The sequence below is a fragment of the Apteryx rowi genome, unplaced genomic scaffold, assembly GCF_003343035.1.
Source record: "Apteryx rowi isolate R43461 unplaced genomic scaffold, aptRow1 scaffold_142, whole genome shotgun sequence".
Taxonomy (NCBI): Eukaryota; Metazoa; Chordata; class Aves; order Apterygiformes; family Apterygidae; genus Apteryx; species Apteryx rowi.
The window spans coordinates 851,858-870,467 of NW_020447664.1; the positions used below are offsets into that span (position 1 = coordinate 851,858).

An 18,610-nucleotide genomic window follows, 5' to 3' on the forward strand; every position below is an offset into this window, starting at 1 on the left:
AAAAAAAAAAAAGCACCTGAGATGAGTTATTCAATTTGACCAGCAACACTAAATTTCAGATAATTACTGGAACCAGCCAGTCTTCTGAGTTGATTAAATGGGACTAACATAGATATGCGTTTTTCAAGTTTTCTAGACCTTTCTCTTCTGAGCTGACAACAGCTCCTTTCATGACAATTTTGCATTTTTTAGTCTAGGCCTGTTTCCAGGCAGGCCCCCAAAGTGCAACACAGAATTCAATAGAGATATAAATAAACCTTAACAATCAGATACCTTTTTTCTGCTTTAATGAAAGAGACTGTACTTCAAGTTCTTTTTTGTGCTGGATCTGTTTTATTCAAAATGAATACTACTGAAACTGACTCTCTGTTCTTAACTCCTGGTTTTGAGCCATTTTTTTCCCATAATAATTCTAACAGTGATACTCTGTGCATAGTCCAATATTGCCAACTGCTTAATTTCAAAGAGCTGCATATATTTTTAACCACATGGCTGTACTAGCAGTAAAGCTGAAGGATTGCTTTGAAAACATGTAACATAATGTCACCCTTGGCTTGAATTTACATTTTATTTGCAAAATATTTCATGTAAATTACTTAAAGGAGTATATTCCATACGTAAGTAACCTAATTTTTAGCTGTTTTAGAGAATACTGTTTAAGGTACAGTAAACAAAGGGAAATGAGGATTTTCTTTAAATGACTCCCTGCTTGTCAGTTTACTTGTAATCTTCTGTATTTAAAAGCAGTTTGAGGTGGTTGAAGGTTGAGCTGTTTATCTCCCTGTGAGGGACTACAAGGAGAGAAGATGAGTTCCTTTGGACTTTATTTGCTTGTTAAATTACAAGGAGTCAGCATGACTTACAAAATAACTGAGCAAGTAAAAGAGAGGTGCTATCTTGTATTGCAGAGCTAAGGAAGAGCAGTCTTGCTGTTGGTAGAGTGAGTTAATTGAAAGAATGTTGGCAACCAGACTGTCCCGGCCTCTCCTGAACCTCTCTGTGAAAGCCCTGAATGTCAAGGACCTAGGGAATGGCTTCAGGTAAGAAACTTGATGGAGAAGAAGAAAGACGGAGATCTTGAGTAAAGCACATATTGAGGTCTCGTTTGATTTCTGTGGGACTGTTTATTTATAGGAGGTGGATTCTATATGCGAGTAGGGTTTGGCAACATGTTTTTTAACACCTGTGCAGTCATCTGCAGTCAAAGGGTTAAGCAGAGTGTTAATTCAATGTCTAGCAAGGATTTATTCCTCAATATCAGCAGGTAGGCCTTGCTGCACTGCAAGGAACAGTCATGTATTTCTATGACTCCGTTAAAGAGATAATGAACCATGTAAAATGAAGAGAGAAAGTTGAGAGGGAGGGTTTTTGTGAGAAAGGGAGGTGGATTGAGTAATGAAGCTGATTTTTTTTCTGAACTTGAACAGAAAATTACCCACCTGATTCTATTTCCTAGCTCTGAAAAAAATACCCTTTCTACTTGTATTTGAAGGGAACCCTGCTAGTCTGAATTCAGAGTAAGCTGAGTGCTTTCACTGTCTTTGTTTCAAAGCAGGGTTCCCAAACAGTACTGCGTGCACCACTAATTATACAGAAGCCATTTAAAAATGGCTCGTGGCCTGCTGAGCAAGAACTGCCACCATCAGTGTGGTTCCATTTCTGTTGATGGTGGTGTCCAGCACCATCACTCTCAAGGATGACTCCTGTAACAGGGAGTTGTAAAGATCAAAGATAGAAAAGGCTAAGCTATTAGAGATTTCTCATGAAAACAGGTTGACCCTTTTATCTGCTACACAAGAGACCAAAGCTGTACCAGAGGGAAACTTCTGTGTCCTTAAAAATACAAATGAATATTTTATAAACTTGAGAAAAGAATTTTCAGCATATTCTTTTCTTTGCTTACTATGCATTTCTGCTTCTGGCACTCAGGTCTTGATACAATGTTTTACATTTTTTGACATACACTCAAACTGTTAAATCTGAAATGGAAATCCAACTGTTCATCTGAAAGGCAGTGCTGTCACTGTACCAATATCTTAATGCAGTGAGGTAACATTTGTATACTTGATTGCTCAAGCTGAGAATTGCCTTTACTGGTATAACTGAATCAAAAGAAAATGCTTGGTTACAAGGACAGATTCAATTCCAATGACTATCTGTGCATTTTAAAGGTCTCAATGGTGGTATCTAGAATTCAGTCATGTAGAATGACCAAAAAATGGTTCATGCTATGTTAATGTACTGTGTGGGGGCTAACATCACATACATCTCTTAGGAGTTTCCTCTGATGACATTTCTGCTGATCAGTAGCCAGCATATATTTTGTTCCCTTATCTTCAGGTCAAGGTAGACAGAATGTCAAGTAGTTATTCTCTACAGGTTACTGTGATTAGAGAGCAACAAATCAGTCTGCTATAGTGAAATAACAGGACCAGAGAGGACACTGAAAAATAAAAATTAACTTTGTGCAACTAAAATGCATGTTATGAACATTTCTAGACACTTTGAGACACACAAAGGAACTTAGCGTTGAGATGAAAGTTCGAAGCCAGGATAGCAGGTCAGTAATGTTATACACAGCCAGGGGACTGACCTCTGCAGCGATTACCTTGGCCGTTGCTATTTCAAGAGTAGATAGGGCTTGTGACACTCAAAATTAGGTAGAAGAAGAGATGGACTGATGCAGGATACAGGGTGAGTGGACTGCATTGACTGAACGTAAATCATCTCCTTTCAACAAGGAGGGCATTTGTATTTTTCCCATCTGGTTCAAAGCTTCTGCCCTATCTGACCCTTTCAGCCTTGTTGTCCCAAGATGCAGCTCAGAGGCCAGATTGCCTTCAGATTGCTGTTCAATGTGGCTCAGGTCACCCTGGGAGCACCTCTGATGTCTGAACAGGAGATAATTGTGAGTGATTAAGAAGGTTCACTCAGAAGGCGGAAGAGCAGTCTGGAACTTAAGTTCTGTTGTCAGACAGACCAGAGGGCAGCAGAAATACAGCAAGTCTAGTGGAAAGTCATAAGGCTGTAGGGGAGTGATGGCAGTGCTCAAAGGAAAACACAAGCTGATACGGTCCAGACAGGTGGCTGGCAAGGACAGATGGTAGAGTCATTCCAATGTGTTGTCTTGGCCCAGTTTTGATGAGTGCTGGCAAGACCTGAGAGAGTGCGATGCTGGTAGCACAGCTTTTCTGAATAGGTGCTCATTTTCTGGAAAGCGCTGTTGCTTTGCTCTGGTCTGCATTTGCAAACACAGTATATTTTCCTGCGAGTCAGATGTACTGTACAGAGGAGTTTCAGATCCGTATGGCAGGAATTACTCAAAGCTATGGTGACTCTTAGTTTAAACAGTTACAAAGAGGGGATGTAAGATCTGAGTAGCTGCTGGGTACAGACTCTGCAGAGGAAGAAATGTTATCCAAGGTGACACAAGAGTGTAGCTGCACATAAAGGCAATGAGATGGATCCAAGCAAAGTAAACCTGAGACTGGGTATCAGAAACAATGCCACAGCAGTATGCTTTCATCAGAAAAATGAATAATTTCCACTAAGCCAGCTTTGTGTCACTCTAAATGAAAGTGTTGTTGCTGTTGGGAAATGAAAACATTGTACACAGCCCATTTCACAGGTGGAGACATCCCAGTGCCTTCAGACCAGGAGCTATTTTAGAGTTCTCAGTAGTATCCAGACAGCTTCTACAGCTGGAAATAGCACTGAAGTCTTTTGAGAGAGAAATGTTTTATAAGGTAGGAAACACACAGGCTCAAACTAAGGAGAACTCCACACCAGATCCTGTCTTCTCAAATGACAGCCTACACTGTGCATCAGCAACACCCTTCTTATGCATATGCTGTAGCACAAGACTGCAGACAAGATATTCCATGCCTGATTGTTCTATATTTTCTCACAGGCCTGTGCAAAGATTTTGCTTCCCTCTCTTGTCCCCATGTGGCAGCCGCTCTTATGCAAATGAAGTTGATCAGGTGAGTGTGATTGTGATTCCTTGGAACCAGTTCTGCTGAGCTGGATTTTTTAATTCCCTGAAGCCTGGTGACCAAAATACTTTTCTGATCTGCCGGAAGGATTCTGAGCTGGACCTTTTCAACATACTCCACATTCTTTCCTAGTACAGAGCTTCCATTGACGTAGCATGGTACATGCTGCTAAGGATGGAAATAAACAATCAGACTAATGGCAGAGGGGGTTCTAAATTTGGAACTCACTCAGCAGATGAAATCTGTCACCTTAGAGTGGAGGGAATTTGCATGACAAGTTCTTAATAAAGCATTCCTTCCTGAGAATGGTGGTGTAGAGATGTAAATAAATTGGCGTATCCTCACCTCTGAGTATGGAAGGTGGCCCTCTTCCTTCATAGCCCTTTCCTTGATGTCACTAGTCTGCCAGGAACAGTGCCAGGCAAAAGGAGGGGGGATTTTTTGCTATTTGCCTGTCTTGTGACACATGACTCAGTACCGAAGAAATGCTAGAGCATATACATCTCCCCCCGTAAGCCTGGGACAAAGTCTCAGAGGATTCAGGTGTGGCACTTGTGACACTCTGAGTCCCACTGTATCCTGGGGAAAGCCAAATTTCTAGTTTTAAACAGTGACAAGTTGGAGTGAATTGCAAATAGTTATTACCTAATCCCACCCACAGCAGCATCTTGCTTCTTATACAGCTGTTGCTGCTAGAATGTTTGACACACCATTGACTTTTTAACATGTCAGTTAAATGCTACTTCTCTTTGGATTGCGGTAGGATAGCAAGTCAGGGGTTTGGAGAAGGAATGAGGTGAGCTTCTCCTGTTTAAATTACAGGTTGGAAAAATAAGAAGGCAAAAATACTAATGACCAACTGGTCTTAATGCCAAATATTAAACCCACTTGACTTTGCGTAGCTTTTAAAACCCAGCACTAGAGGGTTTGTGTGCTGGAGGGACAAAGATGGGTGAGCAGTCAGTTAGATTAACCCTTATTCCTTGTTCAGCCAAGCTGATCTTCCTCACCACCTACAGGCTGTATGGCACAGGAGAGTAGACTGATGTATTCCTGGTGCTCTAATTACTCCTGTACATATTGGAACAGTTCCTACTGAAGAGGAAACGTTTCTTGGGAACTGTCTGCTGTATTTTCGGATTTTGAGATGCATATGAGCTGCCAGGGATTAGTGGTTTGCTTGGCCTCTTGGCTGTGGGAGCCTGTTGCCAGAGGTGCTGAGCTTTGTGTTGGGAGGTGAGTAATCCTGCCTCACTGGAGCGCTTCCAAAAAGAAAGGTTTCTTGTCTTCAGGAGGCACTGGGTGGCAGTAGCTGGCAATGAGTGTAGAGAACGTCCCTGGAACGGACTGCTCCTGGCCAAGGACATAATTTTGTTCTGTGTGCTGCAAATCATTCATTCCAAGCACTCAATTCCAGTGGGTTTTTTTTGTTTGTTTTGTTTTGTTTTGCAGATTGGCAGCAGAGCTGTGCTTATAACAGGTTGTGATTCAGGGTTCGGATTTGCCTTGGCCAAGCACCTGCACACCAAAGGCTTCATTATTTATGCTGGCTGCCTGCAAAAGGTAAGGAAAGCAAAAACTTTATTCTTCACCTGTGGCACGTGCATAGACACGTAACAAATCCAGTCTTTCAACTCTACTCTGCACAGCTTTTCACCGACGAGAGGGAGGGTGGTTGGTAGCCCAAGGGGAAAAATACAAGTGTTTGATTTTCATGGAGCATAAACTGGCCTGGAGCAGAACCAGATCTGCATAGTGTTTGGGGAGGTTCTCATGTGAATCTCAACGTCATGGTCTGGCCAAAGCCAATGGGCTAGAAACCCAAATCTAAGTTTATAGGCTTATCCATAAGCAAACCATAGGGTCAAGTTGAATCTGGACCTTTGGACCTGCTCTGAAATAATACGTATTTATGCAGAGCATAATTTGATTAATTGTAACAACCACCAAGCCACCAATGATTTTATGACATATGGTATGACTGTATCTCTCTATATCCCTGAGTGCAGCCATGCCCCAGTGTGCACTCAGAGTCTCTTGAAATTGCTGTGAAGGCAACAGAGTTCCACTAGTGCAAATGAGAGCAGAATCAGGCCACAAATAGCTTAGTGACACAGTCTTGATACATTCTCCAGGGGAGCTTTGTATGGCAGTCAGAGCTGCCTGGTAATGGAGAATAAAAGAGAGCTTTAGCCTCTCTGTCCATATGAAGCAGTCTCACTTTTTCAGCTGCATGGCCATTTCCCAAGAGAAACAAACTTAATCCTCAGGATATCCTGGGGTGGGTCAGCTATTTTGATCCTAATCTTTTAGCTCACTGATCACTGTAAAGGTACCCTTGTTATAGTCTTTGAAGAGACATTGCCAGGTATTTTTTTAACGTTATTAATACTCTTTCTGCCATTAATCTTTCCATTATTAGGAAGTATTGCTTAATTTATTAGTTTTCTTTCTGCTGCATTTTTTCAAATGAGAAGTTTGTTTCGATAGCTCTGCCCCTTGTGGTCTCTCAACTTTGGATCAAGGATTTATTTGTTAACCTGGGCTCCCTCTACAGGCTTTACAGCAGAACAAGAAACTTTTGTCTATGTAAATTGCTGCTTTTCAAAAGATTTCAAGGGCGGGGGGGGGCGCGGAGAAGAACACTTCTTTGCAAATAGCTCTGCTCAGCTTTTGTAATTAAAGATCAACGTTACAGAATACAGTAAGTTGCAGACTTAAAAAAAAAACACTGCTTAGAATAATAGTCTGCTCAGATGTTGACAGTAGCCAAAAATTTCAGAGCAACAAAGTTGCTTCTGAGTTTCACTTCCTCTATCTGAGATATCAGAAAGACCTGATTTTCAGTAAGTGTCTGATTAATTGTCTCTGAAACCTCCCTCCATTATAGTGATTTCAGTACACATGCTACTGAATGCATGTCACCAAAAATCTTGGCCTCTGACAATTTCAGCATAAGTTGACACAAAGCAGCATGCCAAAACTCTTTTAGGCTTTGATGAGCATTTATTTCTTCATCAAAATCAGCAGAATCCTTTCCTGTATCACTGTGTAATTAAATGTTGCATTTTTAACTAGACTCACATCCCATGTTCCAAAATTTGTGCAACCATGGCAAGATTGCTAACAGCAGTTGCCATCAGAAAAACACTATAAAAATGACAAAGCTCCTTAATCATGTGTCTCCTATGTGTCTTCAAGTCATGTACTTTATGGAGAAAACCAAACTCTTAGCTCTATAGAATCAAAACAACTCCAGGAGAATGAGCTGATTTCTATTTGTGTCACAGGCTTCATTAGCAAAACCATAAGCAGAATCTCATCAAAATGTTGTTATTGCTAGTGCTCACCTTAAGGACAGAAAAAAAAAAAAAACAGTGTGTCTTTAGATTCTAGACAGAAGTGCAGCTGGAAATAAGAAGCATCATCTTTTGCTTGTAAACTGAGTATATTTGATCTAGTCCTGACTGAGAGGAAACAACTATTTCATGTGGCTTTTTCAGAGTACAGCTACATGTCAGAGGCTGGCTTGGAGAGCCATTTTGTCCTCAGGGTATGCACTCTCTTCAGGAACATCCTCTCCTACTTGCAGATACAAAGTGTGCACCAGCAGTGCTGTCTCTTCCTTAGGAAAAGTTTCCTAGCATGGCCAGATTCTGAGCACCTCTGAAGGAAACCTGAGCAAACAGAGAGATACATTTAGAGTCATGACTGAGTAGAGTCCAAAGATGCATCTGTGCTTCTGGCTCCTTTTGCCTTCAGATGTGTATATTTCAGATACTGATTCTTCCTAACATTTTCACTGACAAATATATTCACACAAGAGTTGTGTTGATGCTTCATTGCTGAAGACAGTGACAGACTGGATCCAATGAACTATCACACTGCAGCTGTCTTATTTTTCCTCTTCGGTTAATAGCCGTAGGAGCCAGCTGACACAAAATGAAGAAGGTATTTTTCCATCAGTATCTGTTGCCAGTGGACATATGTGATGTTTGTCATGGCTGTCAGGATTGTCATGGAATTCCTGTTTGCTTTGCTTTGTGTGCTCAGGCCTGTTGGGGCTTGCAGGGGGATGAGAAGACAGAGGTCATCTGAGCAAGCCAGGATGCAGGCAAGTTACTACAGGGCTCAGCAAGCATGCTTAGAGCCACAGGTTAACACTTCAGGGACACAGAGACAAAGACCCAAGCTGGGCTCCAGAGGGTGACCAAGGAAAGAGGAAGATGAGGCAGCAATATGTATTTTAAATATGCAAGACCTGGGTCTTCTTGCTTTGGGGTCAGTGGAGATGCCCTGGTCTCTCCATGTAGCATGAGAAGATCCTTGCACTGCTGCTGAAGGGTGCAAGGTTTGTGGGGTGGGCTCTGTCCTGTACCAGGAGAGCATGGCATGATGACAGAGTACCTTACTTAAATGTCACCCTTCTGCCCTTTCCAAAAAGGGAAGGGAAATGATCCTGTGGGTCCAGGTCAATGCCTAAAGTCCAACCCTTGGGTCAGACTTTGCAGCCGCAGGGGATCCCTGTCCAAGCACCTGGCAGCATGTGGCTGGGAGGGTAGGAGGGATGTTGGCTTGCTTAGCCAGCTGTGTGAGGGAGGAAGAGGAGGCTGTGAAGTTCCCAATAGTGCTTAAGAGGCCTCTGAGGTTGCTGTGTTGCTGTGGTCCAGAGACCTGGTCATGCAAGGAGAATTGGATACTTCAGAATCAAGCCCACTGCTACACACCTTTTGCCAAAATTTCTAACATGTCAAGCCATGTGCCTGTTCCACTCTGCCTTCCCACAGTAGCTTCTGGTTTTCTTCTCTGCAAGGTTATTTCACAGCACCTTGCAGACTTGGGATTGGGGAAGAAGCACCTTGGCCTTGCTGTCCTCTATCTTCCCTTAAGCCACAGAATCTGCTGATTCCAAGGCACTTGCACGTTTGCATTTGCTGATTCTCTCTTGGCATTCCCATATATGCCATTTGTACGCTCTTTAATCCTTTGCCATATGCACTGGCTTCAGCATCAAAGTGGATTTGAGTGAGCAACAAACTTAGCACGAAACACTGCTTTCAGTCACCATAAAACCAAACACCACTAAGCTACGCATGGAACTTTTAACTGCTCCATTTTGTATGCAGTATGCTTCTGTGTGAGGAGAGTGTGGTAGATGCCTTCTGTTAAGGACAAATACTAACTGGTATTAACAGTCTGCAGCAGAATAAGAAAGGATGGAGAAGAGCATAGAGGACACATCAAGTACTTAAGTTAGTGAACTTCAGGGTACCGTCTGTGAGCCAAGTGGATAAGCCCAGGAACAAGAGGAGCTAGGAGAAGATACAGAGGTGGCACAGAGACAGTGGGATATATAGCCACCCTTGAATGGACAGAGTGGTGTATCTAAAGTGGACTCTCACTTTGCTGGGGCAATGGCATTCCAGGTTCAGACTGCAGAGACAGGCACCATCTCATTGACAACTGACTGCTGACAGTCTCACAAAGGGAGTAATGGGAGTCTTTGCTACTTGAGATAGAACTAATCAATGCCATTCAGCAGTCTGGAAACAGGCCCACCATGAAGAGCTGACCCTTTCCAGGTCAGTGGAACAAAGCTTTACATACCTTCTGTCACACCTGCCTTGTAAAAGCTCAGGCATGAAGAACACTCCAATGCTTATGTACTAAGGCTAACTAAGTAGGTAGAGCTACCCAGGAGGGATGAGGGCTGGAGGAAGGAGAGCCCAGCAGCCATCAGATGATCCTGTGGGACATGCGCCATGGCTAGCCTATTAATGGGGAGTAAAAGGCTTCTCCTTGTGAGGCATTATGTTGAGGGGACAGAGGGAGTTTTTTGCAATAAAGACAGGGATGTTTCAAAGAAGTGGTTATTTTCAGAGCCAGGCATTCACCAGTCCCTACAAAGAAGCCCTGCAAAGGCCAGAAGAGTCCAGTAGCTCATAACCATGAAAGCAATCCAAGGATATTCCCAAACTCACTAATCTTCTGTGTCTGTGTCCTGGTAGTGCTGTAGCTGGGTTAAGCTGCAGGTCCACTTGAGTGGCTGGCTCTGAGCATGACAGCCTTGTTACTAGCAGCACCAGGCCCATGTGAAAGGTAGCTCATGTGTGTGTATGTGTGTGTGTGTATATACATATAAATATGTATGTTTATGTATTATGTATTTGTATATATATACCTGTATATACTGGAGGATTCTGTTGCTCTCTGCTGAAAATAAAGGAGTGGAGATAAGAACTGGGAAGGTGAAAGAGCTCATGGAGGAGGAGGGGAGGAAGAAGAAGACACTGGAAAAGACCAGTTTTCCTGGAGAAATTACTAACAGGCAAGCTGGCCAGGTACCTGACAATTGGACTCCGTAGGAGTCAGTTGGCAGCCATAGATTCACTTTCAGGCAGTGGGAGCTGCAGGCACAGATCAGCAGCAGGAAGAGAGCAGTGGGCAGGCAGTCCCTCTTAATGGAACTGTCACTGCCAGCACTGGCAACGTGACTGAGAAGTACATGCAGGGTGTGCGTGCAACTACTCACCAGCTATTATATACCATCCCCCCTATCACACTATTTGTTGTGCCCCATATGCAAGGCAAAAGTGAGAATGGCACCACATTCCTTCTGCTGTGGTAGTAGGGCATAGCTTGATCTCAGAAACTTGTACTGGGCAGGAGTTACCTTGCTGGGGCAGGTTCTGCTCTAGTTGCATTTTTGCTGGTCAAAGCTGTACCAGCTGGCTCAGTGACAGAGCTGGTGGTCATATGGAGATGCAGAGGAATGATGTTCTTCTGCAGGAGCAGCCCTATCTTCTCTAAGCACATGGAGGGAAAGAAGGTGATCAGGAGTAGTCAGCATGGCTTCACCAAGGGGAAATCATGCCTAACCAATCTGATAGCCTTCTCTGATGGAATGACCGGCTGGGTAGGTGAGGAGAGAGCAGTGGATGTTGTCTACCTTGGCTTCAGCAAGGCTTTTGACACTGTCTCCCATAACAGCCTCATGGGTAAGCTCAGGAAGTGTGGGTTAGATGAGTGGACAGTGAGGTGGATTGAGAACTGACTGAATGGCAGAACTCAGAGGATTGTGATCAGCAGTGCAGGGTCTAGTTGGAGGCCTGTAGCTAGTGGTGACCCCCAGGGGTCAGTGCTGGGTCCAGCCCTGTTCAACTTATTCATCAGTGACCTGGATGAAGGAACAGAGTTTGCTGATGATACAAAACTGGGAGGAGTGGCCGATACACCAGAGGGCTGTGCTGCCATTCAGAGAGACCTGGACAGGCTGGAGAGGTGGGCGGAGAGGAACCTCATGAAGTTCAACAAAGGCAAGTGCAGGGTCCTGCACCTGGGGAGGAATAACCCCATGCACCAGTACAGGCTGGGGGCTGACCTGCTGGAAAGCAGCTCGGCGGAGAAGGACCTGCGAGTCCTGGTGGACAACAAGTCCATGAGCCAGCCATGTGCCCTTGTGGCCAAGAAGGCCAATGGTATCCTGGGGTGCATTAGGAAGAATGTTGTCAGCAGGTGGAGGGAGGTGATCCACCCCCTCTACTCAGCCCTGGTGAGGCCACATCTGGAGTACTGTGTCCAGTTCTGGGCTCCCCAGTACAAGAGGGATGTGGCACTACTGGAGCAAGTCCAGCGAAGGGCTACAAAGATGATTAGGGGACTGGGAGCATCTCCACTATGAAGAAGGACTGAGAGAGCTGGGCCTATTCAGCTTGGAGAAGAGAAGACTAAGCGGGTATCTTATCAATGTGTACAAGTATCTGAAGGGAGGGTGTCAAGAGGATGGAGCCAGACTCTCTTCAGTGGTGCCCAGTGACAGGACGCAAGGCAACGGGCACAAACTGAAACACAGGAAGTTCCATCTGAATATGAGAAAAAAATTCTTCATTGTGAGGGTGACAGAGCACTGGAACAGGTTGCCCAGAGAGGTTGTGGAGTCTCCTTCTCTGGAGATATTCAAAACCTGCCTGGATGCGATCCTGTACAACATGCTCTAGGTGACCCTGCTTGAGCAGGGGGGTTGGACTTAGATGATCTCCAGAGGTCCCTTCCAACCTCAGCCATTCTGTGATTCTGTGATTCTATCTGTTCCCCTTCCTCTTCGAGCTGCAGGCCTGCCCTGGCTATTCTGCAACTGCCCTGTGCACTCTACTTTGCTTGATTTGGTGGTTGCTATGCATTTTTCCTCTTTTACACAAGGTCTCTTGTGCAGATTCAAACCAGCCCTCTTCTGTCATCTAGGACAAGGGAGATGGTGGCTCCAAGGATCTGGACAACATGAACAGTGATCGAATGAGAACTGTCCAGCTCAATGTCTGTGACAGCAAAGAAGTGGACCGAGCAGTGGAGCAAGTAAATAGCAGCCTGGAGGATCCCGAGAAAGGTAGGTGCATTCAGTAGACTCTAATGTCACATGAAAGTCGGTGGCAAGAGCTCCCTCAGCTGTGCCTTAAAGCATTTTCAGAGATATTTCAAAAGTTTGCCAAGTGAATGAAGGGCACAAAGCTTTGAGGAGCAGCAGTGCAGAGCAAATGGCCTGTTTACATGCTGTGTTTCATGTTTACATGTGCTGTATCAGAAAGCAGCTTCCCTCTTGCTACTTAAGAGAGCACCTACAAAAAAGCTCTGTTATCTTCTCTGCTAGCTCCTATAGGGACATAGCAGAAATCAGGTTGCTGTTTCAGAGCCCTGAGATTGATGCTCTCTTATATGACTAGAAGTTTGTTATGACTCCCTTCACTTCAGAAAACCTGGGTCATCTCTGCTGGATGGAAATGAATTCTGTGGTGTTGACACCTGTTCAAGTTTTGTCAGTGCTTCAGTGCTTTTGGGTTCTCAGCACACATATGTTAGCCCTTTTTCAGGAATTGCAGCACATTGGTCTGTACTAGCCAGGGACATGGCTCTGGAGAGTTATGGCAAATTGTGAGCAGGCAAAGCTTCCTCCTTGTGATTCCTGCTGCTGCTCAGGCCAGGGCCTGCCCAGGTGGTTGTCTCGCCTGGGCTGTGCGCCAGATGGTGCTGTCGCAGAGCCCAGCTCTGCCTGGCGCTGCAGCACAGGCAGCTGGCAGAGCCAGGGAGGGCGGGCTGAGCATCAGGCTATCCCTAACTGTGTAAAACGAGCAGTCTTTCATAGTCCAGATTAGGATGGAAAAATGTCTGCATCACTAACATCACCACTACCTGCAGAGTCGCTGCTACCACTGCTGGCAGAGACCAGGATGACCTGTGTTACACTGCTGAGTTGGAAAAGGAGCTGCTGGAGGGTTTGGTTCGCACACCTGGAGCTCAGCACTGGATCAGGAGCAGGGCACTGAGCACTTGGCAAGTTCAAATATTTCATGACCAGGAGCTGTCAGTCCAAGTGCCATTAGCTTTGCTGTGTTCACCTGGGGAATTTGAGTTTGTTCTCTGCATGATACTTCATTTTGATCTGAGATTGTAGAGCAGGCTCTACTAGAGGTGACTAGAGTTTTTTAGTGTGAAACTTCTTTCTGGCACTGCTGGGAAGGTCACCATGCAGACTTTGATGTTTCCACTCCTACAAGTGCAGAGTTCAGCCTGTGCCTTTTTTTCCGTACTTATATGAAGAAGAGCAAGTTGTTGGACCTGTCTCCACATTTTCTGTGCATGCAGAACCCCTGTGGGGGCCTTCATCATTGGAGGTTCTGGCAATTCAAGGGATGTTCATAAAGCTAGTCGAAGACACAGACCAAGTATCTGACTCTTTGTTAATTGGTATCTTAGAGCTTGTCATGGGACTCTGGCATTAACGGCTCCATTTGAAGTAGCAGAAGAGGCTCTTTAATACATTTGCTGAGCAGTAGCAGCAAGAATGCAAAACTACAAACCCAAAAGGGCGGATGTAGGCATGAGAGGCCAGTGTTCAAAGATTGGGGATTAGCAACTGAAATGTGTCCCCAAACTTTCAAAAGGCAAAGGAGATGGAGTGGCCCACCATAGGCTTTATCATGAAGACAGCTGAGTACAGTTAATGCTATTTCAGATATTACCAGATGTTACAAGTCTCAGAGTTCAAGGGGCAGCTGTAACTGACTTTCTTAGCCTGCCAACCTCATTGTGGTGAGGTAAGGACAACAATTTCTGTCGTAGTACTGTGAAAATCCCAGTTGCTGATGCATTCCTGAAACCTTTCCACCCTTTGGTGAACAACAGTTTTTTTCCTCAAGAATATCATTACTTCAGCACCTGAGGATTGGGCTACCGTAGTCAAAAGCAGAACAGCTAGTAATGATTTATTTTGGATTTTGCATGATTTCTTTTACTTTTTATATATTTAACTTTTATACATGGATCTTATAAATAAATAGTCTTCTAGTCCTGTATTCTCAAGCATAGGTCAAGATGAGTTTGCCTTCTCTGGGCTGCTTCTTCAAACACAGGCCTGGACACAGTCATTCAACAGATTACAGTAAGTTTTCCTAAACAGCAGAGAAGCCATCACAGGCCTTTCTTAGCCGGTTTCCTGTGCAATTAGGAAATTAAATGAAATGAGTTTGAATTATTCCAAGTTACTTTCTAATCCTTCTTTTTATTGCCAAATGACTTGGTAGCTGCAGTTGTTGTCATCTTGGTTCCAGCAGAATAAAAGGGAGAGGCAATGGCATGCATGCCCCCCCATGTCCACCACCCTCCCACATCACCCTTCTCAGCATTGCAGTCATTCTAGTTTTTATGATGACAAAGGATTTTACTTCAAAAGAATTGATCTTTTATTTCTTACAAGGTCTTTTCTGTTCTTATTATTTGCATTCAGAAACTGTATTTTGCTTCTTTTAAAAAAATAACTAGGGATAAAAAGAAAATGACAAGGAGAACAGCTTAGACATGGTTGAAATTCTCTGTTGGCTCAGAACTCATTGGCAGCCTTATTCACAGTACTTTGTGACTGCAGTGTTGGACAATACAGAAAAAAACCAATTGTGGTTGCATTTGCTCAATCAGGAGATTGAGGTCTGCTCTGGATTCTCTCCTGTCTGGCTTTCATCATTACAGGTCTTAATGAAAAACTCTGTTATGTGGCTCAATACTCCATTAGCAAGGCCTTTTCCAAGGCCTTGTTTTCATCAGTCTCACAGAGGTAAAGCCTTTTGTTTGATTTTTATCTTTCAGGGCTCTGGGGGCTGGTTAACAATGCTGGGATCTCCACGTTTGGGGAGGTGGAGTTCACCAGCATGGACACCTACATGGAAGTAGCTGAAGTGAACCTATGGGGGACAGTGCGAACTACCAAGGCTTTCCTTCCACTCATCCGGAGATCGAAAGGTGAGTGGCTTCTGGAGAGGAAAGAGGCCCCAGCTCTGTGCCCCCAGCCATTATCCAGCTGTCATGCAGAAGAGGATGCAGTGGACTTACACTGCTCTGCTCATCTGTGGTGCAGGAGCAGCATGCACCCTGCTGAGAGGCGGACACTATGGCCACCATTGGGCTGCTGGATCATATTGTGCCTCAGCCTTGCAAATGAACAAGCTCAGTCTTGGTGGCAGAGGTTTTCTTTGATGCTGCTCCCTCTTGTCTGGGTTCAGTCCTGATTGCTGCTGAGCAATCCTATTTCTCACCATGCAGGTTTTATCCAGCCTCTTTGTATTGTTCAGTATTCCCTGTAGCACTGAGCTTTGTGTGTCACCATGTACCTGTGCTTTCAGATATAATGAGCCAGGGTGTGCCCTGCAATGGACTTTTCTCCTGCCTGAAGGCTGTTGCACAGGACAGCAAAGCTCAGTTAGAGCCCTCAGCAGGTCTATCTGCCAGGCGGCTGTTATGGATGTGCAGCGGGCGGGTGGGTACACGTTCAAGAATCTGTTGGGTGGTATGCATCAGGCGTCTGCCCTGATCAGGTATCATGGCTGTGGTTTACCTGACCTCTGCCTAGGTCGTGTAGTGAACATCAGTAGCATGATGGGTCGGATGGGCAGTCCTGCCCGGTCACCGTACTGCATCACTAAGTTTGGTGTGGAAGCCTTCTCTGACTGCCTGCGGTACGAGATGCAGCCCCAGGGGGTGATGGTCAGCATCGTGGAGCCTGGCAACTTCATAGCTGCCACGAACCTGTACAGCCCCGAGAGAATCAAAGCCATAGCTGACAAGATGTGGGACGAGCTCCCTGAGATAGTGCGCAAGGACTATGGCAGGAAGTACTTTGATGAGCAGGTCAGCAAGATGGAGACGTACTGCAACAGTGGCTCGACAGACACCTCACCTGTCATCGAAAGTGTTGCCCACGCCCTCACCTCCACAACCCCGTACACCCGTTACCACCCCATGGATTACTACTGGTGGCTGCGCATGCAGATCATGACACACATGCCTGCTGCCATTTCGGATCGGCTCTATGTCTATTGAGGCCTCACACTCCTAGGCTATCCAGGTGGGAAATTTGTTTTAAGGAGAGCATTGTACACAGTTCCTATTAGCCATTTTTTAATTTTTCTAACCTCATTTCAGAGTACTGTATTTTAGCTCTAAAGGGTTCATTTAAACATCTGACATAACCTAAAGGGCAGTAATTTGCAGAGGATGCTTTGTAGGCAGGAATATATTATGTTTGTGCAGGGACATTGTTTCTTTGCTATTTATTTCATGTAATCCTTTTTTTTTTTCCACCTCAACTGTCAAGTTAAAATCATTATTTAAATTGCAATTGCTCCAAAGTGTTTTCAGAATAATTTTTGCTGATGGTTGTACACAGTCTTTAAAATTCCTGCCTAGGATGCAGCCTTCACACCATAAAACAGAGGCCCTCTGTTTTGTAGCAGTGAATCACTGCCTCCTGATGCCTAAGAGTGTCCAATAGACTTTTCCAGGACTGGTCACAGAAGCCCAAGGTAGGGCAGAGGCTTCTTTAATTCGAGGATCAGAACTCAAAACATTCAAAGTGCTGAAACTGAGCAACTGACCCTGTCCTTTCCTCTCTTAGACTTATACCAGTGAAGCTTAAGTGAAAAGGAACTAGTCTGCTTCTCTTGCATGCTTGCTTGTAACAGTTCAATGAACCAGGGACTCAATCCTGCAGACCTTTCTCACAGGAGTTTCTTATTCATATGAGCATTCCCATGAATGTGAGAAGTTTTACTCACAGAATTGCAGGCATCAGGATTGGCCCATAGTAACATTTCTCTTCTCTTCAACAGTAGTTGAACATCAACTCCAGAATTAGTTTGGAATAGGGTTTCACTCCAGTTCCTATAATTTGTGAGGATCACAGCTGACCACAGGGAAGCAAAGAGTGTTACAGTCACATCAGTGAATGCCATTCTGATCAGGGACCTCAGAGTTACAGCAAAGTATTTGTACAGCACCTTGCACAGAAGGGCCTTAATCTTAAGCAGGGCCTCTAGACACTATTGCTGTGCAGGTGATAAAAACTTTCATTGAAGGAGTCATTGAGCCAAAATACATGTAACGTAATATAAATCTAACAGAATGTCCACAACACAATAAAATTAACCTCAAGAGCAGTTTAATTTCCATGATGGTTATGTTTACATGTCTGAGAAACATTTGTTTTGTACTGTAAGAAAAGAAAAGAAAAAAAAAACACAAAAGAGCCTTTCATGGGGGAATATTGAAAGAGTTAAATTTTTTAAGCTTGAAAGGCAAAAAAACAAAAAAGTAATTAAAATAACCATTGTTAGCAAAGTTGAAGAGAAGGGATTTCATGTGCTCTAGTAGCGTACTATGGCAAGTTGAGAGTACGTGAACAAACTCCTTTGGCTTAATAAATGTGTACATGAATGTTAACAAAATTCAGAGGCTTCCTCTTTATTTTTTTAATATTTAAAGTGAAAAACTCATATTCTTTGTTGTTTTTCTAAATTTGATGAGGTTCATGCCAGTTATTACACATAAACACTTTGTTCAGAGGCTGATTTGCAGTCTTATACATCCATGTTTGATTGTGCAAAGCTTTCATGTAAATGTTGGATGAATCCTCCTGCATTTTGTGACAAATATGTCTAACCCCTGGATTCTGCGTATTCGCAACTCTTAAGTCTGTATCTGTACCAGACTCCCATGGATTACAAAGGATTATTATGGATTATTCCCACAGAACAGGAAAAGAAACTGAGTTATGAAGAGGGAAGGGGAGTGGCAGTGATTCAGCAGGGCAGGCACACAGCAGGTCACTGAAGGAACCTGAAATAAAACCTTGGGAGAGACTTTGCTGGCTTCCAGATCTTCTTGCTGTTCTCTAGAGTTCTGAAGTGACATGTATGCAAGTAGCTGCATCTTGTGGTACAGGGACAGTTGCTTCATTTTCCAATACCTGACCTCTCTAAGACAGAATGTAAGAATATGGACCACAAGAGACCTAGGAGGCACAGGGACTGATCTGCAAGGCAAAATATCTAGATAACAAGGTTTGCTGCAGATTTTACAGCAGAAAAAGAAAAGCTGTTATAAGAAAAGTTCTTGTGATCTAAAAATTTAGTCCCTAGATGCTAAGCAACACAACAAAACATGTAATTCTGCTTGGGATGCTAGTTCCCAGTGTGTCTACATATACTGTCGGATTTTAATATAGACGTCATTGAAGTTAGATATGGAAAAGACTGAGTATGCAGCTGAGTTCTGTCCACCCAAATTTAGCTCAG

General features: G+C 44.1%; 1 protein-coding gene across 1 annotated transcript; it reads left to right on the top strand.

Annotated features, from left to right (window-relative positions):
* Positions 1-904: 904 nt before the first annotated feature.
* On the top strand, positions 905-18,179 carry BDH1 (3-hydroxybutyrate dehydrogenase 1). The gene is made up of 6 exons (XM_026058072.1): positions 905-1,040; positions 3,911-3,983; positions 5,448-5,558; positions 12,237-12,378; positions 15,129-15,281; positions 15,889-18,179. Exons 1-6 carry the CDS (start codon positions 958-960, stop codon positions 16,356-16,358), a joined length of 1,032 nt encoding a protein of 343 aa, XP_025913857.1. The 5' UTR covers positions 905-957; the 3' UTR covers positions 16,359-18,179.
* The last annotated feature ends 431 nt before the right edge of the window (positions 18,180-18,610 follow it).